Raw genomic sequence first — 19,107 nt, 5'->3', positions numbered from 1 at the left:
TGTACCCAGTTCCCTGATTCAAGCCCCTTAGTGGCTTCCCATTTTTACTTAAATCCTAATTAATATACTTGCATGGCTCCTTACAGTCTGCTTTCTTCCCATCTTTTCTGCCCCTAATATTGGCCTTGTTACAAATTAGTTCACATAAAAAGGACTTTATATATACTGATTTATGGATTTAGTCATCACTACAATTATACACAAAAATGTTAGCACGGTTAATGTGTGTACATGGAAGGTTACACCAATAACTTCTATATGCCTATCATTTTAATTGGAGTAACCATGTTGTATTAATTGGAGTAACCATGTTGGAATTTGCCAAAAAAGTTGTCCAGGGGTGCCTGGGTCACCAGTAGGTTAAGAGTTGGTTAAGAGTCCTACTCTTGACTTCAGATCAGGTCATAATCTCTGGGTTCTGAGATCAAGCCCCATGCTGGGCATGAAGCCTGTTTAAGAGTCTCTCCCCTCTTTGCCTCCCCACCCCCCCATCTCCCTCTCTAAAAAAAGTTGTTCAATTGAAAACAAAAGGACAGCAAAACGTAATCTTGAGAAGTTCATCATGGTTCATATATATAAAATTAGGCAACAGACAACAGAAGATGTAAAGCATCTTTTGTTATACTACTGCAGTAAAAAAAAAAATACAAAGCCAACAGAGAGACCACTTGGACAGGCCATCAGGCCACCCATCTGAAAGGTACTGCTCAAAAGATATCCAATTTGCATTCTTTCTAAGGAAATGGGCAGTTAATATTTGTAGTTCAGTAACAGCCCGTTTTTTCATGAAACTTGGAACTAGCCAAAATCAACACAACTGCTTTTAGACAAGATGAGGAATAAACAGGTTCATTCAACTGCAAATGCACCCTTTCAAACTTCAGGGGGGACCAAAAACCTTACCCCAGAACACAAACGGAAACCACCTTTGCTTGTTCTTTTTATTTTAAAGTAAGTAATAGAAAAAGCACATGAAGTGAAATGTCCATATACCATCATCTAGATTCCACAGTTAATCAGCATTTTGTCACATCTGGCTTGACATTTGGCTTCATTTATTGCACTCTGTCCTCCCATTTTTTTTTTTTTTTTGCTGGTGTTCTTTATAAATGTAAATTATAAAAACAAAATTGCACCGATTACATTTCACCAGAATCTCTAATTAGAATATTTCCTGAATCATGTATTTTTAAGCATATCTTTAACATGCCACTGTATTCCCACTTCCCTCAGTCAGGAATGTCTTTTTCAATTGTTCAAATCAAGCTCTAAAACATGACTCACACATTCATTATGTCTATTTTCTTAAAAAATATAAAGATTTTTGGTAGAAGAAAAAAAAAAAGAGGAAATGATATACAATTCAAAACAGGGAAAGATATGAAAGTTTGGAGCATATACACATACATATAAAATTTCGTGGTCATGCAAAGTAAGTATTATCTACAACTTGTAATTAATTTAAGTCCATCATAGAAAATGAGCAGAACCTAGGTCCTTCTGGTGAATTCAGTAGTGTCCGGGAGTTAAACAGGAGCAGGCATCCTTAAGAGCATAGCATTTGCTTTGAAAAAACGGTTAACTCCTGAGACACACAGTCAGGGATCAGTACAAATTAGTTATTACACTTTTAAGAAAATGCTGAATAAAAATAAATATGCCATCATTCCTGAGTAGTTTTTACTACGTGGTGATCCATTTTATTCTCTGGCATGGTATCTAACTATATCTGTTATTACTAAGACTTTCCAATTCTCCACAATGTCTAAAACAAAGAACTAGGGGCACCTGGGTGGCTCCATCGTTAAAGGTCTCCCTTTGGCTCAGGTCATGATCCCAGAGTCCCAGCATGAAGCCACCCATCACGTTCCCTGCTCAATGGGGAGCCTGCTTGTGCTCTCTCAATAAATAAAATCTTTTAAAAAAGGGGGGAGGCAATTTAGAATGAAATGAAAACTATGTAAAGGGTTTCTAAGAAAGCAGATGTAGCAAGTGCCACCAGCAGCTGGCTCCTTAGGGTAAGGGGAAAAGCTGTCAAACACTGGTATGTTAAAGGCTCTCTCTGATGCCTACCCCCAACCCCTTCAAATTGAGTGCTTAGAGAAAACCAAGGTTACAATTGGCTCCTGTCTAGTACACAACTTGTACATGGCAGCAAGAGCAGTTTGTTTTTTTAAGACTTTTTTATTTGACAGATCCTGCAAGTAGGCAGAACAGCAGGCAAAGGGAGAGGAGGGAGAAGCAGGCTCCCTCCTGAATAGGGAGGCTGAGGCAGGGCCTGATCCTAGGACTGTGGTATCAAAACCTGAGTGGAAGGCAATCGCTTGACTAAGCCACCCACATTCCCTGAGCACAATGTTTTAATAGCACAAGTTCAGAGCTGAGGCTAAGGTGACCAGTTGTTTTGGTTATTAATCCCTTGCAAACTCCATCTACACTCTGACAAACTTATCACCCACAGACCCAGCAAACCCCTTTATTCCTGGAGAGAGGCATTACTGTTTTCTAGAGAATTGGTGAAACAAAATAGAACTTTCTTCTTGGATTAAAATGAGAAAGAAAAAAAACTGGGGGAAGTGGAAAAATTAGCTTTACTGACATATTAATACACTAGCCCATCCACCTTCCATTCTTTAAAACTAACTAACTACTAAGATGATCCAGGCAGTTTTCACTCACAATCTGTCCCCATACAGATCCTGAGAGGTTTTGAATCAGGTCCTACATAGAAATAAGGCCTAAGAGGTCTAGTAAAAGTGTCAGTGAAAGTATAGATGTGAGATTTTTCAGTCCTGTTATAAAATGAGATCTCACCCAGCTCATAGTCCAAGAAAATGCCAATGCCTCTGGGGTTCACAGCCAAAAGCAGCACGGTTGCCGTGGCTCCCACCACCTCATAGCGATCTTCCTGCCGCTGAATCACCCAGCAGCCCTGCCAGGCCTGCGAAGATCTCCTGGCCTTAGGGGGGAGTGAGTCTTTGCAAATCCCCACAGCCCATTCAGATTTGTCTCCCACTTCTACCTCCCAGTAGTGCCTGCCAGAGTAAAAATATGGAAAACCCAGGACAACTGTGTTGGCTGTAAACCTTTTTGGAAAATGAGGAACATTCTGTTTTCTCTTCGAAAACGTCACGTATTTCTTATCCTCTGAGACAATCAAGTTGGGGTGTGCCGTCTCGTGGTCTAGGATAATGTCTACTCTAAATTTGTTTATAATTTTCTGCAAAGCAGAATACTGGGGAGGAAAGCTGCAGCCTTCTCTTCTTAACTGGATTGAGAAAATTGATGGACTGATCTCATCCTCAGACCTCCTGTAGAAATTTTTAATTTGTGACAGCAATTCCACTTCAGACAGCACACTGTTCTCAACTACTTTACTAAGCAGACCTCTGAGTACGGAGATGTAGTTTGAAAATGCGGTGATGTTTGCACTGAGTTTCTGCTGAATGTCTTTCTCTTCATCAGCTAGCCTCAAAAGAACGGCTTCTTGATCACGGTCTAAAAATTGCTTCAAGCACTCAAATTCAGAGAGTAATTCCTGCCTTTGATTTTCCACCTTTTCTTTCAGCTCTAAGGGTTTTTTGCTTTGAATGTTTATTAATTTCTGAACATTTTCCATCTGCTTCTTCAAGGGCTCAATGTAACGGCTGAGCCTCTGCCTGTGATGAGAGGCAGCCTCCACCATGGGCCTCACCAAGTGGCCCTGGTGGTCAGGGGGCTGTGTGCACGTGGGACACAACACCTCGAGGTCCTCCTCACAGAAAAGGGTCAGGACCTGGTTGTGCTTCTCACACAAATGTTTCTCTTCCGGCCTCCTCTTCTTGGTCCTGGTGATGTGGAGGAGCTTGGCAATGTCAATCATCCTTCCCAGCTGGGTGTTGCTCCTTAAGTGCCTCTCCTGGCACGTGTGACGGCACACAGGGCATGGGAACCTGTCCTTGAGATCAGCCCAGGACTGCTGGATGCAGCAGCGACAGAAGTTGTGCCCACATTCGGTGGTGACAGGGTCTCTGAGGTAATCCAGACAGACGGGACAGTTGGCTTCTGCCTGGAGTCCTGCCAGGGCTGCTGGGACTGCCATTGGGCTGTGAATGAAGACCTGGACTGAGGTGGGTTTCCTTCAGGAGCGTGGGCCCCACGCTCAGTGGGCCCAGTATTTAGTGAGAACTGGATACACCCTAAAATCTCAGGCGTCACTCTACTGCAATCTCCTGAAGTATGATCTTCAGGCCTTTTAATTCCAGCTGCCACCAGGAGCTCCTCCGCATCTGTAGCCAGTCACAACTCAGCTAGACAACTACTCTTCAGCCTCTGGAAATAGAAAATAAAGCCAAGCTAAGCAGCTCTCCCAGGAGAATTATTTCCTCACATCATTAATTACTACAGAGAAGTTATTACTTCCTTAAAGCAAAATAAAAAACTCTGGATTTGTTTCAGGGGGTCCTACCCACTTACCAGAGTCTAGTCTGATTATCCTTTACTAACCCCCGTCTTTTGTTCCCATGCCTTTGTTTCTATGCCCCATCTATTCCTACCCACCCAGTACCACAATCTCTGTATCCCATCAACCTCCCATTAACCCCAAGTTGGGCTGTGGCAAGCTCATGAGCTCTGGGACAGGAAGATGTGTAACACCCAAATTAAGGCACAGCCTTGGTCACCTATTGGTATAACTTGGAGGAATTCATTTTACATGCCATTAGTCTGTGAATTATTTAGAGATAAAGGCAATCGAGACTCAATCAAGAAAGGCCTTTTACCTCCATCTTGATTGGCTTCAAAAAATAATTTCCCCATTCGTGGGGGAAATCTGCAATTATAAATAGGGAATTTACATTATATGAGGTCCCTGGTAAAAAGAGAGCTATTACCAAAGAGAACTTTTTCATGTAAGAAACTTATGTGTGTAACATAACAACCTTTGTTTACCACAGATTTTTTTTCCCACTCATCTTCCTAGGAATTGCCTCCCTCAATGCCAGAAGTCCTGATCTCTGGATGGTATGAAGTCTCAATCTCGTGGTGGTCTTTTGAGTCTATCTTTGTGACATTCCCGTGCACAAATACATAATTAAATTTTTTCCTGTTAATATATTCTACCTCAATTCTTACACTAAGCATAGAACCTAAAAGCACAGAGAGAATTTTTCTTCCCCTATAATCCCAAACTCTTAGAATCAGGTAAGTAGAACTCTAACAACACTATAAATTTTTGTTTTATGAGATTACAGTATTTAAGGAAACTTCCTCAATTTTGAAGCTTGAAACATAGTTTCTCTGATGGCTCAGAATTCACATATATCAAATTTGGTTTGCTTTTTTCATCTTTGGTCCTAGAGGGGAGGAAATACTATTTTCCCTCTATCTTCCTAGGTTCTTGGCCAACACTCCACACTAATCAAAAGATGTATTAACACAAAAAAAAACCACGTAATTTTTATAATATACATACATCCTGTACCCAAGGGAGATACTGAGCAAAAGTGAGTAACTCCCCAAAATGGCCCAAGCCACCACCTTAGAAACCATCCCAGGTAGAAAAAGATGGTGGGAGTGGGGGCCAGTTTGAAGTTATCAGGCTAAGCAGAGTAAACAAGGTCAAGGTTAGGCAGATTTGAATCCTAGCACTCTCCAAAGATAAGGGTTTCCAGAGATTTAGTCCTGCCCCTCTTCCTGATAGAGATCAAGAAACCCTTACAAATGGGTATTTCTCTGAGGAATTTCAATTTCCCTTACAAAGGGCAACATCTATTCTATTTTTAAGGAAGGATTCTCCAGCATTTGCTGTCTTTTGAAAGTAATTAGCTTGAAAAAATCTCTTTACACTGTGAAAGAGCATATTTTGGGATGGGAAACCCAAAACAAGTAAAACAATTAAAACCATCCTTTATAGGTTATAAAAAGCTTCATGTCAGATGAAGTTTTGCCAAGTACATTTTGCACCAAATTTATCAAAGACTTATTTTATAACTTTTTGAGTTTCAGACTTGTAGACATTTCAGGATGACCATGTGACCTGGAGCGTGAGGGAACTGTGCTCCCGGCATTTCTGCCTCTGCTTACACAGGTGCAGGATTTAGAGAGTGCTCAGTTACCCAAATCCTTTACTGGGCCCACAAGACCCCTCCATGGTCTGACCCTTTATCTGCTACCCTCCCCGTGCCCCAAGCTAGCTCCAGCCTCAGTTCTTCACTTTCTCCAAGGTGACCAACCTCTGGCCCCACGACACTGGCATACTGCTGACTAAGGTCCAGCAAAGCTCTAGCCCATTTCCTCCTCTTCCCTCAGATCTCACATATCCCCATCTGTCCTCAATACCCTAGGTTCAAGGTTCTTATCAGACACGTCCCTCTAGAAATCTTGGTGTTGTGGTTTGAGATCACACTGTCTTCCACACTAACCACCAGAAACAGTAAGGCTGGATCCTTATTTATCCTAAACGACCTTTAAACATCCAGCTCAGGAACTCATTAAATGTTAGTTTTAGATTCCTGGTGCTCCCTTTACAAGCTGTGACTTGGGGTAAACTACTTGACCTGAGACTTAAGTCTGCTCTGTTAAGAAAACAGATAGGTTAAATTAAGACCAAGGCCACGCGGGGCTTCAGAATCAGGCGTACAGAGGCCCATGGCTCTCAGCCCCCCACTTTCCCCACCACAAACCACTTTTCACCAAGACATCCTGTATAGAGAGTTCCACATTCAATGTCAGACCCACCCCTCTCTGGGCTTTGTCACACACAGATATTAATTCCCCTTTAGGACAGGGTGGGACCTGGGTACTATGTGTGTAGCAAGCATTTCTGGTGATTCTGTACAAGGTTGTTTGAGAGACAGGGAACACTTAACACATGTTTTGAAATAAGCCAAGCCCAAGTGTTATTCCTGACCAGGTGCGCTCTCTAGGCGCAGTCTCTTGCAGGTACTAACTCAGGGGCCCACAGATCTTCCCGCTCCAGCCTCCTGCGCCCACATCCTCCCATCTCCAGGCTGACCTGCAGCAGCAGCCTCCACTAACGCCCCTTCATTTGAGCAGAGAACCATATATAGGAGGGAAACCCGCATTAGGTGTGGGAAGGGGCGGCGGAGAGAGGACTCTAGCTCGCAAAGGTGGTTCTTCCTGTAAGTGTGAGGGGCATGGACAATGGATGGAATGGATGGATGGAGGTGTGGAGGGAGATTCCTGTGATTATAGAAGTGTCTTTGGCCTAAGAACTTGAGTCTTCCTCACAGTAACCACCTAGGGCATTTTCATTTCATTTATTTACTAATTTACTTACGTATTTTTAGACAGAGAAGTGGGGAGAGGCAGAGGGAGAGGGAGAGAGAATCTCTCAGTAGACTCCCTGCTCCTACTGAGGCCGGAGCACTTTAGGGCTCCATCCCAGGACCCTAAGACCATGACCTGAGCCAAGGAGTCTGAGGCTTAACCAGCTGAACCACCCAGGATTTCCATTCACTCATTTTTATTTTTTTTTTAAGATTTATTATTTCTGTATTTGAGAGTAAGTGAGCCTGTGTGAGAGAGGAGCAGAGGGAGAAGCAGAATTCCCTCTGAGCAGGAAGCCTGAGCGGGACTCCATCTCAGGACCCTGAGATCATGACCTGAGCCAAAGGCAGATGCCCAACCGACTGAGCCACCAGACACCCCTAGACAAGTTTCTTATTAACTTCCTTGAATCTTGTTTCTCTCATCTGTATTACAAAAACACACATACATAAATAAGAATACATCACTGGGCAGATCTTGTTTGGACCCTATACCCAACAAATCAACTGTAAAAAAATAAAAACTGTGCGACAGCTTGGAAAATCTGAGAACAGAGGGATTATTTGCTGATCTTGGTGTTAGGTTGAATTTTTTATGGGTGGGGGCACCTATCTGGCTCAGCCACAGAGCTTGATCTCGGGGTCATGAGTTCAAGTCCCATTTTGGGTGGAAAGATTACTTGAAGAGAGATAGGTACTGAAGTTCATTCAGATGAAGTGATATGTCTTCAAATAATATATTATGTAAACATTATCTAAGTGAAGAGAGGAGAGGCAGAACCAGAGTTGGAAGATAAAATAAGACTGGCCACATGTGGATGACTATTGAGAATTACTGCTTATGAGCATCTGTTATCCTATTCTCTTTACTTATGTATTTATTTTAAGTTTCTTATAATTAAAAAATATGGGAAAAATATGGGTGTATGTAAGGAGCTTCATAAATAATTTGAAATACTAATATTATTGCTCCAATGTCATAGTTTACTCTGTCAAATAAATAAATAAAATCTTTAAAAAAAAAAAAAACCACCACCCTTAAAAGGATCTTACACCATTCTAGAAAGAGCCCACCACCCTTCCTCACGTGATAGGTAGATGACAAAAACCTGAATGGGTGACAGATGCATGGCGGGTTAATCAGATTAACGCAGCCCCCCAACAAGCTCCTAAAAACTCCTAGATCTAATCTCCGAACTGGTAACCCTTTTGGGTCCCCTCCCTCTTTAGGAGCTATGTATTATCGCTCATTAAACTTTACTTTGCCGCCTACCACTCCGTCTGGTCTACCTCTTCCTTCTCTGAAGAGGTGTGCCAAGTACCTCAGACACAAAAGAAAAAGAAAGTAACAGCTAAATAATTTACTTCTTTTTGACACTGCACAGGAGTCCCTCTCCGGGATGTGTCCCGGTTTATTTATGCACTCACCTACTGAACAGTAAAACTTGTTTCCAAGTTTTGTTACTGATTTGAGAGACAAAAAAAGAGTGCCTGGCAGCAGATCAGGGGCAAAGAGAATCCTCAAGCAGATTGCCGGCTGAGGATGGAGCTTGCTGAGGCTCATCCCAGATCCCATAACCTATGAGATGACGACCTGAGCCAAAACCAAGAGTTGGAAGATTTTAACCAACTGAGCCACTCAGGCACCACCAATTATTTTGCTTTTAAAAGAGTGTATCATTTAAAATAAAGACGTGGGTGATTGTTCCCACACGAACCCTAGTTCCTAATGGATCCTCCCCACCCACGTAACTGTCTTAACTCATCTTCCAGACTGAGGTCAAAACCCAAGTTTTCCTTTTCCTATTTGAAGCTACAAACATAAGCTTCTATTACCCCCTTTACTCCATTCCCTTTACCAATTTCCTAATTCTATGCTTTCTGAACTCAAATATAATACTATTATTGTTCCACTTCAAGCACTGGAATAGCTTTTCAATACTCTCACAATAACGCTCTGAGGACACCAACATCTCAGAGAACTCCTATTTTCTGGCTCCACATATCTTTCCTACCACATAACTCAGCGGAGATTTTACATTTATTTTTGTTAACGTTTGGTTAATGACGCGACATTGGAGTGTAGAGTTCATGATCTGAATTCTCCCTTGTTTTCCCTCAAAATTGTACTACCTATTCTTATTCTTATGGCTATTCGTAGTGTAGGCTGAATAAATAGGAAGCCAAAAGGTAAGTCTTGCGGTAGGTTCCAACAGCCAAGATTTTCCTTGCTGTGACCTTACTTGATACTTAACATATCTGAGCAAAATTTCACATCTGTAAAATGTGAATGATAGTTCCTTACCTGCAAAACCCCTGTGAGGGCCAGAGGATGGGTCAGTCTTGCCGGGGAGATGCTGGCGCTGTTGGGGGTGGATCTTCCCCTAACAGCCCCCACAATAATGCCGTCAAGATCTCCTTGCTGCTTCTCCAACAGGCCAGAGACGGAAGCTCTTTGGAAGTCCAGTCAACGCAGCCCTAACACCTCCACTAACGAGTCTGAGGGAGGGCCTGGGAGTCAGTATTTCTTAAAAAGACTTTCTATGAGCCTGAGGAAACTCAAGTGTGGACAAGCCGCAACCCCGAGTTCTAGAACCCAGCGGACTCTCAGGAAGGCTCTGCTCAGCCAAACCTCAGAAAAGGTCTTGCTTCGCCCGCCCGTCCTCCTACCCTTTTGTCTGACCTGGAGCACGCAGCCCAGTCATCCAGGAAACGGACGACACGCGAAGCTTGCACCAGCCTCAGAGAAAGAAAGAGACGCCGACACACACTCAAGCGGCCAGCTCCCTGGCCAGCGGCGCCGATGTATCCTGCTTGGTGGTTGGCTGATCCCCTGGAAAGGGGTTGGTTGTCGGCTTGCGCATGCTCAATGACCCTGCTCGGAAGATGACCCGGGGAGGAGTACCTGAGGCTGTGCCCTCCCTCAGCCCTGAGGGCATTGTTAGCTTAGGTTGGGCATCTAATGTCCAATGGTAGGCTTTTTTTCAGATTCTTAGTATTTTTACTCCTTTGAGCAAGTTGAGGGTCAAACTAAGGTGTACTCCCTGGAGATTAGTTTTAAAAGCTTCACCAGCACTTCCCCTTCCCAAAGGCGAGGGAGTGAAGAGTTCTGCATTGTAAAAGCTTCACCTACCTTGGGATCACTGAATGGAGAAGGTGGTAAGGGTTGTAAGGTGATATGGCTAACCTTGAAATGAAGGGAACGATCACTTCTTTAATCAGTTCACATCTCATTAGGTGAGTAGGTAGGTCTTTCCCACCGTATAGGTTTATGCCCCACTGTGGTTTTATGACTTTTTTTTCCACCTGCCAAAAGATAGTCTTGTCATTCTATTTCTAGAAAATTACCTGTATTGTGGTATTTGCTATGCCTATTTTATAAGGGAGGTATGAAAATCAATACAAACTCTTTCACAATTCTAAAATAATTACTCAGACTTAAAAAAAAAAAAAAAAAAAAAAACCTACCATAAATCTAAATCTCATTCAGGCTTTTCATAAGAAGCTATAAAAGCTTAAAAAAATAGATGACATCAATCTACATAGATGGATATGAAAAAAACTCCAGATATATTTTAGTGAAAAAAAAAACATGCAGAATACTGCACAAACTTCCTCCTATTGGTATAAATACAAACTAAAGAGTGTTTTTTTTTTTTTTTTTTATATTTATATACGTATAAGATATTGGTGTAGGAATATTGAAGGAACTTAGTTATAATGCTGGAGAAAGCCAGAGCAAGTAGTGTATTTCACATCTCCTTAGTCGTTTTTGATCTGGAAGAGTTTCCAGTCCATCTGTCTGTTTCATAACACTAATCTCTTTGAAGAGCAGAGGGTAGTTATTTTGTAGATTGTCCTTCAGATAGGTTTGTCTGATGTTCCCTCACCATTTGGTTCAGGTCTGCCTCTTAGCAGGATTAGCAGAGAGGTGATGCTAAACACTTGGTGAACCACATCAAAACACACGTGCTATTGGTGACCATCACTACTGGAAACAGAAACTGGGGTCACTTTGTGAAGACGATGCCTGCCAGGGGACTCTCCACTGTAAAAATTGCTGTTATTCTTCTGAAATTAATCTCCGCAAATTTTTCATTAAACATAGGGATGGACTGAAGACTTGCATTCATGCAAGAACTCCAAACTTTTCTGTCCCACACTTCATTCCTCCCTGGAAGCTGCTGAAAAATATAAACCACCAGGGCAAGGGACTGGGCTCTGAAGGAAAAGCACCTGGGAAGCTGGGAAAGAGAAAGCACCTCAAGGGAGACTCCGAAGGACTCCTCGACATGACATCTGGGCAGCAGCCCAGGGAGCAGCTCCTCTGGATCAGAGCAGGTCAGAGGCTCCCTACAGGGCTCCTCTGAGACCCAAGTGCTAGAAGGCCAGGTGTATGTGAATGAATTAAGGGAGTGTCCAGACAATTTTGGATATAGTTTAGGAATAAAAGAAACACAAGGAGGTGGAGAAAAAAGAAAATACATGAGCCAATGATAAATAGTGGAAGAATACTGTGTGCACAGAACAGGAAAGTAATCAGTATATCTTGCGTGGTTCAGATTTGAATAGCCTTCAGATATGTAATGGACTGAATTATGTGTTCATCCCCAATGCATATATTAAAGCTCTAACCACTAGTACCTTAGAATGTGACTATATATTAGAAAGAGGGCCTTGAAAGAGGTAATTCATGTAAAATGGGGTCATAAAAATGCAACCTTAATCAAGTATGTCTTGTGTCCTTATAAGAGAAGGAGACCCTAGGGATGACTGTACACATAGAAATAAAGACCAAACGTGGAGATGATGAGAGTTTGCATCTATAAACAAGGGGAGAGTTCTCAGGAGAAACCAAATCTGTTGTATAGCTTGATCTTGGAATTTTAGTCTTGAGAGAAGTGAGAAAATAAATTTGTTTTACAGCCACCCAATGCTGTGTTTTTGTTTTTTTTTTAAGATTTTATTTATTTATTTGACAGAGGGAGATCACAAGTAGGCAGAGAGGCAGGCAGAGAGAGAGAGGAGGAAGCAGGCTCCCCGCTGAGCAGAGAGCCTGATGCGGGACTCGATCCCAGGACCCCGAGATCATGACCCGAGCCGAAGGCAGAGGCTTAACCCACTGAGCCACCCAGGCGCCCCTGCTGTGGTTTTTGTTATGTCAGCCCTAGAAAACTAATACAAAATACAAAAGTAATATAAAGATAGAAAATTAATTGTTTTTAAAGATTTTATTTATTTATTTGGCAGAGAGAGATCACAAGTAGGCAGAGAGGCAGGCAGAGAGAGAGAGAGGAGGAAGCAGGCTCCCCGCTGAGCAGAGAGCCCAATGCGGGACTTGATCCCAGGACCCTGAGATCATAACCTGAGCCGAAGGCAGTGGCTTAACCCACTGAGCCAGTCAGGCACCCAGAGAATTAATTTTTTTTAAGGAAATAGCTAATATAGGAGGGGTCAGAGACTGATAAGGGATTGTCCTAAATCCTCATTTTTCAGGTAGGATGTTAGAAGAAAATGCATCAGGGGCACCTGGGTGGCTCAGTGGGTTAAAAGCCTCTGCTTTTGGTTCAGGTCATGATTCCAGGGTCCTGGAATCAAGCCCTGCTTCAGGCTCTCTGCTCAGCAGGGATCCTTCTTCCTCCTCCCTCTCTCTCTCTCTCTCTCTCTGCCTGCTTGTGATCTCTGCCTGTCAGATACATAAATAAAATCTTAAAAAAAAAAAAAAGAAGATAATGCATCAAACTCAATTATACATAGGTATCCCTATTAGTATATTTGGATTCTAAACAGGAAAGAAGGAAAGGGGGACGGAAAGAAGGAGGAGGGAAGAGGAAGGGAAGAGAAGAGAATAAAAAGGATGGAAGAAAATAAAGAAAAAAAAAAACAGGAGCAGGAGAGTGGTAAGTCATTGCTTCTTAGAAACTAGTGATGAGGGCGCCTGGGTGGCTCAGTGGGTTAAGCCGCTGCCTTCGGCTCAGGTCATGATCCCAGCGTCCTGGGATCGAGTCCCGCATCGGGCTCTCTGCTCAGCAGGGAGTCTGCTTCCTCCTCTCTGCCTACTTGTGGCTGTCTGTCAAATAAATAAAATTTAAAAAAAAAAAAAAAAAAAAAAAAAAGAAACTAGTGATGATTAGCATTCATATGTAGGGCCTGTTTTTTGTAGTAAGCCTAGTTTAAAAAAAAAATGGAAGGTTTATCTTCATGTGTATCTTTACTAGAAATGAAAGTTAGACATAAAGGACAAATACTGTTTCTTTGCTCATTGTCACTGCTTAGGAGAAATCCAGTGAGCCACAGTTGCTGGTTTGATGGCACTGAAATGCAGAGGGAGGGCTATCCCTGGAGTCTAAGGGTGGGGGATGTGGATGGAAGTGTCCAACACTGAAATAGGTTCTACCTGAAGTTTAGTTTGGTTTGTTTTTGTTTTTTGCTTTTTTTAAAAAAGATTTTATTTTACTTATTTCACAGAGAGAGAGAGATCACAAGTTGGCAGAGAGGCAAGCAGAGAGAGAGGGGGAAGCAGGCTCCCGGCTGAGCAGAGAGCCAAGACCCTGAGATCATGACCTGAGCTGAAGGTAGAGGCTTAACCCACTGAGCCACCCAGGCATCCCTGAAGTTTAGTTTTTTTGATCTCTCAAGAACTTGATCTTGCTGACTGGCCTCAGAATGTACCTTCTCAATCTAACAGGTTACTCAGAAGTGGGGTGATTCCCAGCATCTCATTTAATAGCTCATGCATCAGACTTTTTATGAGCTCTCACTACATGTGAGGTACTAAACCAGAAGCCTGGGATGCAAAGATACCATTAGGAGTCCCCACCATCAGAGAACTGACAGTCCAGAGAGTGGAGAAACAGAAACTGTATATGGTTTATGGACTTCCTCAGTGTGTATCACTGTCCATCCATTCAAGGACAGAATGGAAGAGAAATTGCTTTCTCAGCCAAGGTCATCAGGCTGCTAAGCATTACGATTCTTAAGTTTTTTCTGGATCTTTCCGGGAACATACTATTAATATATAAATATATAAGAATAGGAATTTTTTGTTTCTTCATTTATGTTACAGTAAAACATGCTGTGTCTGTGCTTTTTTATACTTACGCACATCTAGAGATATTTTTGATATATGCATATGTAGATCTATTTCTTCTATCATTTTAAAATATTCACTGCCTCCTCAATGTAAAGACAAAGGGAATTTATTTGTGGTAGGGTTTTGTTTTGTTTTTTTTTTGGAAGAACTGGTAGTGTAAAACTTTTTTTTTTTAAGGTTTTATTTTTTTAATTTATTTTTTATTTTTTATTTTTTATAAACATATAATATACTTTTATCCCCAGGGGTACAGGTCTGTGAATCGCCAGGTTTACACACTTCACAGCACTCACCGTAGCACATAAAAATATGGAACGCTTCACAAATTTGCGTGTCATCCTTGCTCAGGGGCCATGCTAATCTTCTCTGTATCGTTCCAATTTTAGTATATGTGCTGCCTAAGCGAGCACTAAAGGTTTTATTTATTTGACAAATCACAAGTAGTCAGAGAGGCAGGCGGGGGGTGGGGGGGAAGCAGGCCCCCCGCTGAGCAGAGAGCCCGAGGGGGGGCTCGATCCCAGGACCCTGAAGACCATGACCCGAGCCGAAGGCAGAGATTCAACTCTCTGAGCAACTCTCTGAGCCACCCAGGTGCCCCGGTAGTGTAAAACTTTTATTTGTAAATATTGGAAATGCAAAACCAATTGCAATATATTCCCGTACCTTTCCCAGAAAAATTAAGGAATCACAAATACATTATTATAATTTTAGAAAAAAGGTATGTCTTATGGTAGTTGGAAAACAAAAGCAAATATACCATGCTTCTTAGGATCACAGTCTCCTAAGAATTAACCCGGGATTATGTAATATTTTAAATATTGTAACAGTTACTGCATATAGACAGAAACCCACCCCATCCCTCAAAATCTGGCTGTGGGATCAAGATTGCTGATGCTGCTAAAGGGAAGGAAAAATTCTCCTCTATCCTCAGGGTCTTCCTTAGTCCACTAAGAATTAAACTGGTATGAGACAGATGAACAGGAGGAAAAAAAAAAACACAAAATGTTATTATGTGTGCATGGAGGCCCTATATTAAAATTAAATCCCAAACACATGACCAAAGCAGGCATTTTTTATTTTTTTTTTTTTTTTTAAAGATTTTATTTATTTATTTGTAAGAGAGAGAGAGTGAGAGCGAGCACAGGCAGACAAGAGTGGAAGGCAGAGGCAGAGGGAGAAGCAGGCTCCCTGTGGAGCAAGGAGCCCGATGTGGGACTCGATCCCAGGACGCTGGGATCATGACCTGAGCCGAAGGCAGCTGCTTAACCAACTGAGCCACCCAGGCGTCCCAAAGCAGGCATTTTTTAAAAATACATTTTACATAAGGAGACAATAAGTGTGTGAGGAGTTGACAGGACAAAGAAAACTTATGCTGGGGAGTTTCAATTAGTAAGTAATTCTAAACAGAATTTGGGCTGGTGAAAAGTACCCAGGGTTACCTTATACGGCCTTCTTGGCTTGAACTTTCCCATCTCTGGTGATAAGGAGGTCTCCTTATCTCCTGGTACAGGGTGGGTCTCTTTCACAAGAGATTCATTTCCTCCTTTCAGTGGAACAGGAAAGTCTGAGTGTTGTCCTTGCATAGGCTGTGTTTTAAGTAGCTTTAATTTGAAATAATCAATATGCCATTTGGTATATTTTGGGGCGGCTTGCCCTCGCTCCCAGGCCACAAACACAGCAGGAGAGTATCAAATGGTTTATTACTCACTTACTGACTTTATGTGGACACCAGGATGGCTACCAATCCAAAAATGGCCTGAGAGAAGGGAGAAAAACGACTAGCTAGGGGTCTTTTGGTGGTTTAGAGGAGGTATCGAGGGGGTGCTAAGTTTCTCTGCAGTTGGACCTTGCTTGGTTAGAATCATCCCACCAAGCCCATGAAGGGACACCTAGTCTGTCCTAACAGCTTATCCAGGTGTGGGGGCAGAGGGTGAAGCCAGAGAGGTGAGGCTTAAAAGACATTATCTTCAGGGGCACCTGGGTGGCTCAGCCAGTTGAGCATGACTCTTGGTTTTGGCTCAGTCTCGGGGTCATGGAATCAAGCCCCCACTACCCTCCACGCCCCACCTTGGGCTTTGAGCTCCGCGGGGAGTCTGCTTGGGGATTCTGTGTCCCTCCCCCCTACTAAGTTTCTCTCTCTCTAAAATACATTTTTTAAAAAAGACATCAGCTTCAAACATCAGAAATGAACTCAGACTCTTTATTACAAGCATTTTCTATTAACATAGGAAGAAAATGGACCACATAGGATGCTTTACAAGGTGGTTCAGGATTCATCGTTGACTATACTTATTGAGAATGATTCTGAAGAAGGTCTAATAGAGAAATAAGGTATAACTTTTTCTGTAAAAACTTCACTGAATGTATATAAATGTGATCTATTACTCATATTGTAAAATGAAACTTCTCCTAACTCATAATCCAGAAAAATGCCAATCTGTCTTAGGTTTCCTGAATCCTCTGGGCCAAATGTACTAGTCCAGAACTGAATTTGCCAGCAGCCGTTGTTTGGGGTTGGGGAAAGAAGACCATTTCTGGGGAAGGATTCCTTACACATACCTAAGGACCATTCCCCTGTGCCTCTTACTTCTACCTGCCAAAAACGCCTGCCAGCATCAAATCCCTCACAACTCAGGACAGCTGGGTAAGAAGTAAATGTTCCGGGATTGCTAACATGACTTGGTCTCATTTGAGATGTTGCAGTTTTCCTGTCTTGTGAGATAAGAAGAGTGTGGTGAGCAGTTTCAGGATCTAGGGTCAAATCTACCTGAAATGTGCTGATCATTTTCTGCAGGCCAAAATACTGTGGGGGGAGACTGCATACCTCCTTCTTTAATTTATATGAAAAGGCCACTGGGGGTTGTAGGCATTCATATGTGTTGCGGATACTTTCAACACCCCTCAGTAAATCTAGGTCTGTCTGCAAACACTTCTCTGTTATTTCACTAAGCAGACTCCTTAGTGTGGAGTGGTGGTCTGACATTTGGTTTTTGCTTTCAATTATTTTTTCTTGAACATCATTCTCTTCAATTAGTAACCTAATATGGACTGCACCCTGCTCCTTTCCTAAGAAATGCTTAAATTGTTCAAAATCAGCATGCAGTTTCTGTTTTCGATTTTCCACCCTCTGTCTCAACTCAAGTAAATTTGAGACTTGCATTTGTAATCCCTTTTCAGTGTCTTCCACCTGCTTCTTCAAGGGCTCGATGTAGCTTTTGAGCTTCTTCCTGTGGTCAGCTGCAGCTCGCTCGATGGGTGTCAGGGGGTGGCCCAGGTGGTCGGAGGAGACCTTGCACCGGGGACACAGCAGCTCCAGGTCCTTCTCACAGAACAGGGACAGAGGCTGACCGTGCTGCTCACACAGGGCTTTCCCTTCCTGCAGTCTCCTCTTGCTCTTCCTGGTGGGAAGCTGCTGGACCAAATCGGTCACATGACCTAACTGCACGTTCCTCTTGAAGGTCCTATCAGGACAGTGGTGGAAGCAGACGGGACAGGGGAGGATGTCCTGTAGGTCTTCCCAGCGCTGGTGGATGCAGGAGCTACAGAAGTTGTGCCCACAGTCAGTGGTCACTGGGTCTCTCAGGTAATCCAGGCAGATGGGGCAGCTGGCCTCGGCTTGGAGCTCAGCCAGGGACGCTACAAAGGGCATTGTGCAGGGAGGGGTCTGTCTGAGGAAACTCCCTTCAGAAAGGCCTGGATCTGGGGCACCTGGATGGCTCAGAGGGTTAAACCTCTGTCTTCAGCTCTGTTTATGATCTCAGGTTCTGGGATTGAGTCCTGTGTCAGCCTCTCTGCTCGGCAGGGAGCTTGCTTTCCCCCTTTCTCTCTGCCTGCCTCTCTGCCTACTTGTGATTTTTGTCTGTCAATTAAATAAATAAAATCTTAAAAAAAAAAAAAAAAAAAAAGAAAGAAAGCAAGAAAGAAAAGAAAAGCCTGGATCTCTGGGAGCTGGAAAAATTAAGCAGCTGATGACTCTTCAGTCTTCTCTCTATTCCTTCCAAGCTGCCAGTGGTAGGTTTCCTGGATCTGCAGGAAACTCTGGCCACTCAAGCCTGTCTCTGCTCCTTTCCCTTCAGCTCTGCGGCAGCTGCCAGGAGTTATAGCCTCCCAATCAGTCTCTGCTCTCTGGCACTTTTGTAACCTTTCTTCAATGGCCGGAAATTGAAGCTTCCTTTGTAATCCTCTTCTTAGGAAAAAGCCACAACTCCAGGAAGGAACAGAAATCAATGTAGTTAGCAAAATCCAGATGTGAGCAACTGAGACAATTCACCAGTTTCTTCTAGAAAATAACAGGAAAGAAAAAAGAATACATATGAAAACATAAAGAGGATCTATTTCATTGACAACATTTTACCAGGTTCATTTACTGTATTCAAATACATTTTTAAAAAGATAATTGTCGTTATTTTGGTCAGTGGATATTTGACGATCTCTTAAAAAGGGTAATGTGATTTGGTTAATGAAGAGACTCTACACTTGGAAACAGTATAGTATTTACATATAAGCCCTATGATATCTAGGATTTGCTTCACAGTCTGAGGGGTAGGAAGAGTGGGGGTATAATTTGCTGCATGTGTACATGAGATATTGTTGGCCAAATTGTGTCTCCCCCACAATCATGTTTAAACCTTAACTCCCAGTACGTCAGACTGTGACCCTATTTTTCAAAAAAAGGTTTTTTTTTTTTTTAAGTTTATTTATTTTTAATTAATCTCTACACCCAGTGTGGGTCTTGAACTAATGACC

The 19,107-nt window shown here is 42.6% G+C and overlaps 2 protein-coding genes and 1 non-coding gene across 3 annotated transcripts; all 3 read right to left on the bottom strand.

Annotated features, from left to right (window-relative positions):
• Positions 1–769: 769 nt before the first annotated feature.
• On the bottom strand, positions 770–10,059 carry LOC101686642 (putative tripartite motif-containing protein 75). Its single transcript, XM_004775540.3, has 2 exons — positions 9,574–10,059; positions 770–4,311 (listed from the first exon to the last, which is right to left on the bottom strand). Exon 2 carries the CDS (start codon positions 4,079–4,081, stop codon positions 2,672–2,674), a length of 1,410 nt encoding a protein of 469 aa, XP_004775597.1. The 5' UTR covers positions 4,082–4,311; positions 9,574–10,059; the 3' UTR covers positions 770–2,671.
• Positions 10,060–14,664: 4,605 nt separating this feature from the next.
• Positions 14,665–14,771, bottom strand: LOC123391577. The gene has a single exon (XR_006606268.1). It is a non-coding gene; the product is annotated as a U6 spliceosomal RNA (small nuclear RNA).
• A 1,856-nt stretch (positions 14,772–16,627) lies between these two features.
• On the bottom strand, positions 16,628–18,010 carry LOC123391562 (putative tripartite motif-containing protein 75). The gene has a single exon (XM_045078402.1). The coding sequence runs from the start codon at positions 18,008–18,010 to the stop codon at positions 16,628–16,630; it is 1,383 nt and encodes a 460-aa protein (XP_044934337.1).
• Between the last annotated feature and the right edge of the window lie 1,097 nt (positions 18,011–19,107).

Source organism: Mustela putorius, unplaced genomic scaffold (genome assembly GCF_011764305.1).
Source record: "Mustela putorius furo isolate JIRA1106 unplaced genomic scaffold, ASM1176430v1.1 tig00000242_pilon_pilon_pilon, whole genome shotgun sequence".
Classification (NCBI taxonomy): Eukaryota; Metazoa; Chordata; class Mammalia; order Carnivora; family Mustelidae; genus Mustela; species Mustela putorius.
The sequence above is the reverse complement of the archived record's forward strand: the minus strand, read 5'-3'. Positions and strand labels throughout refer to the sequence as shown.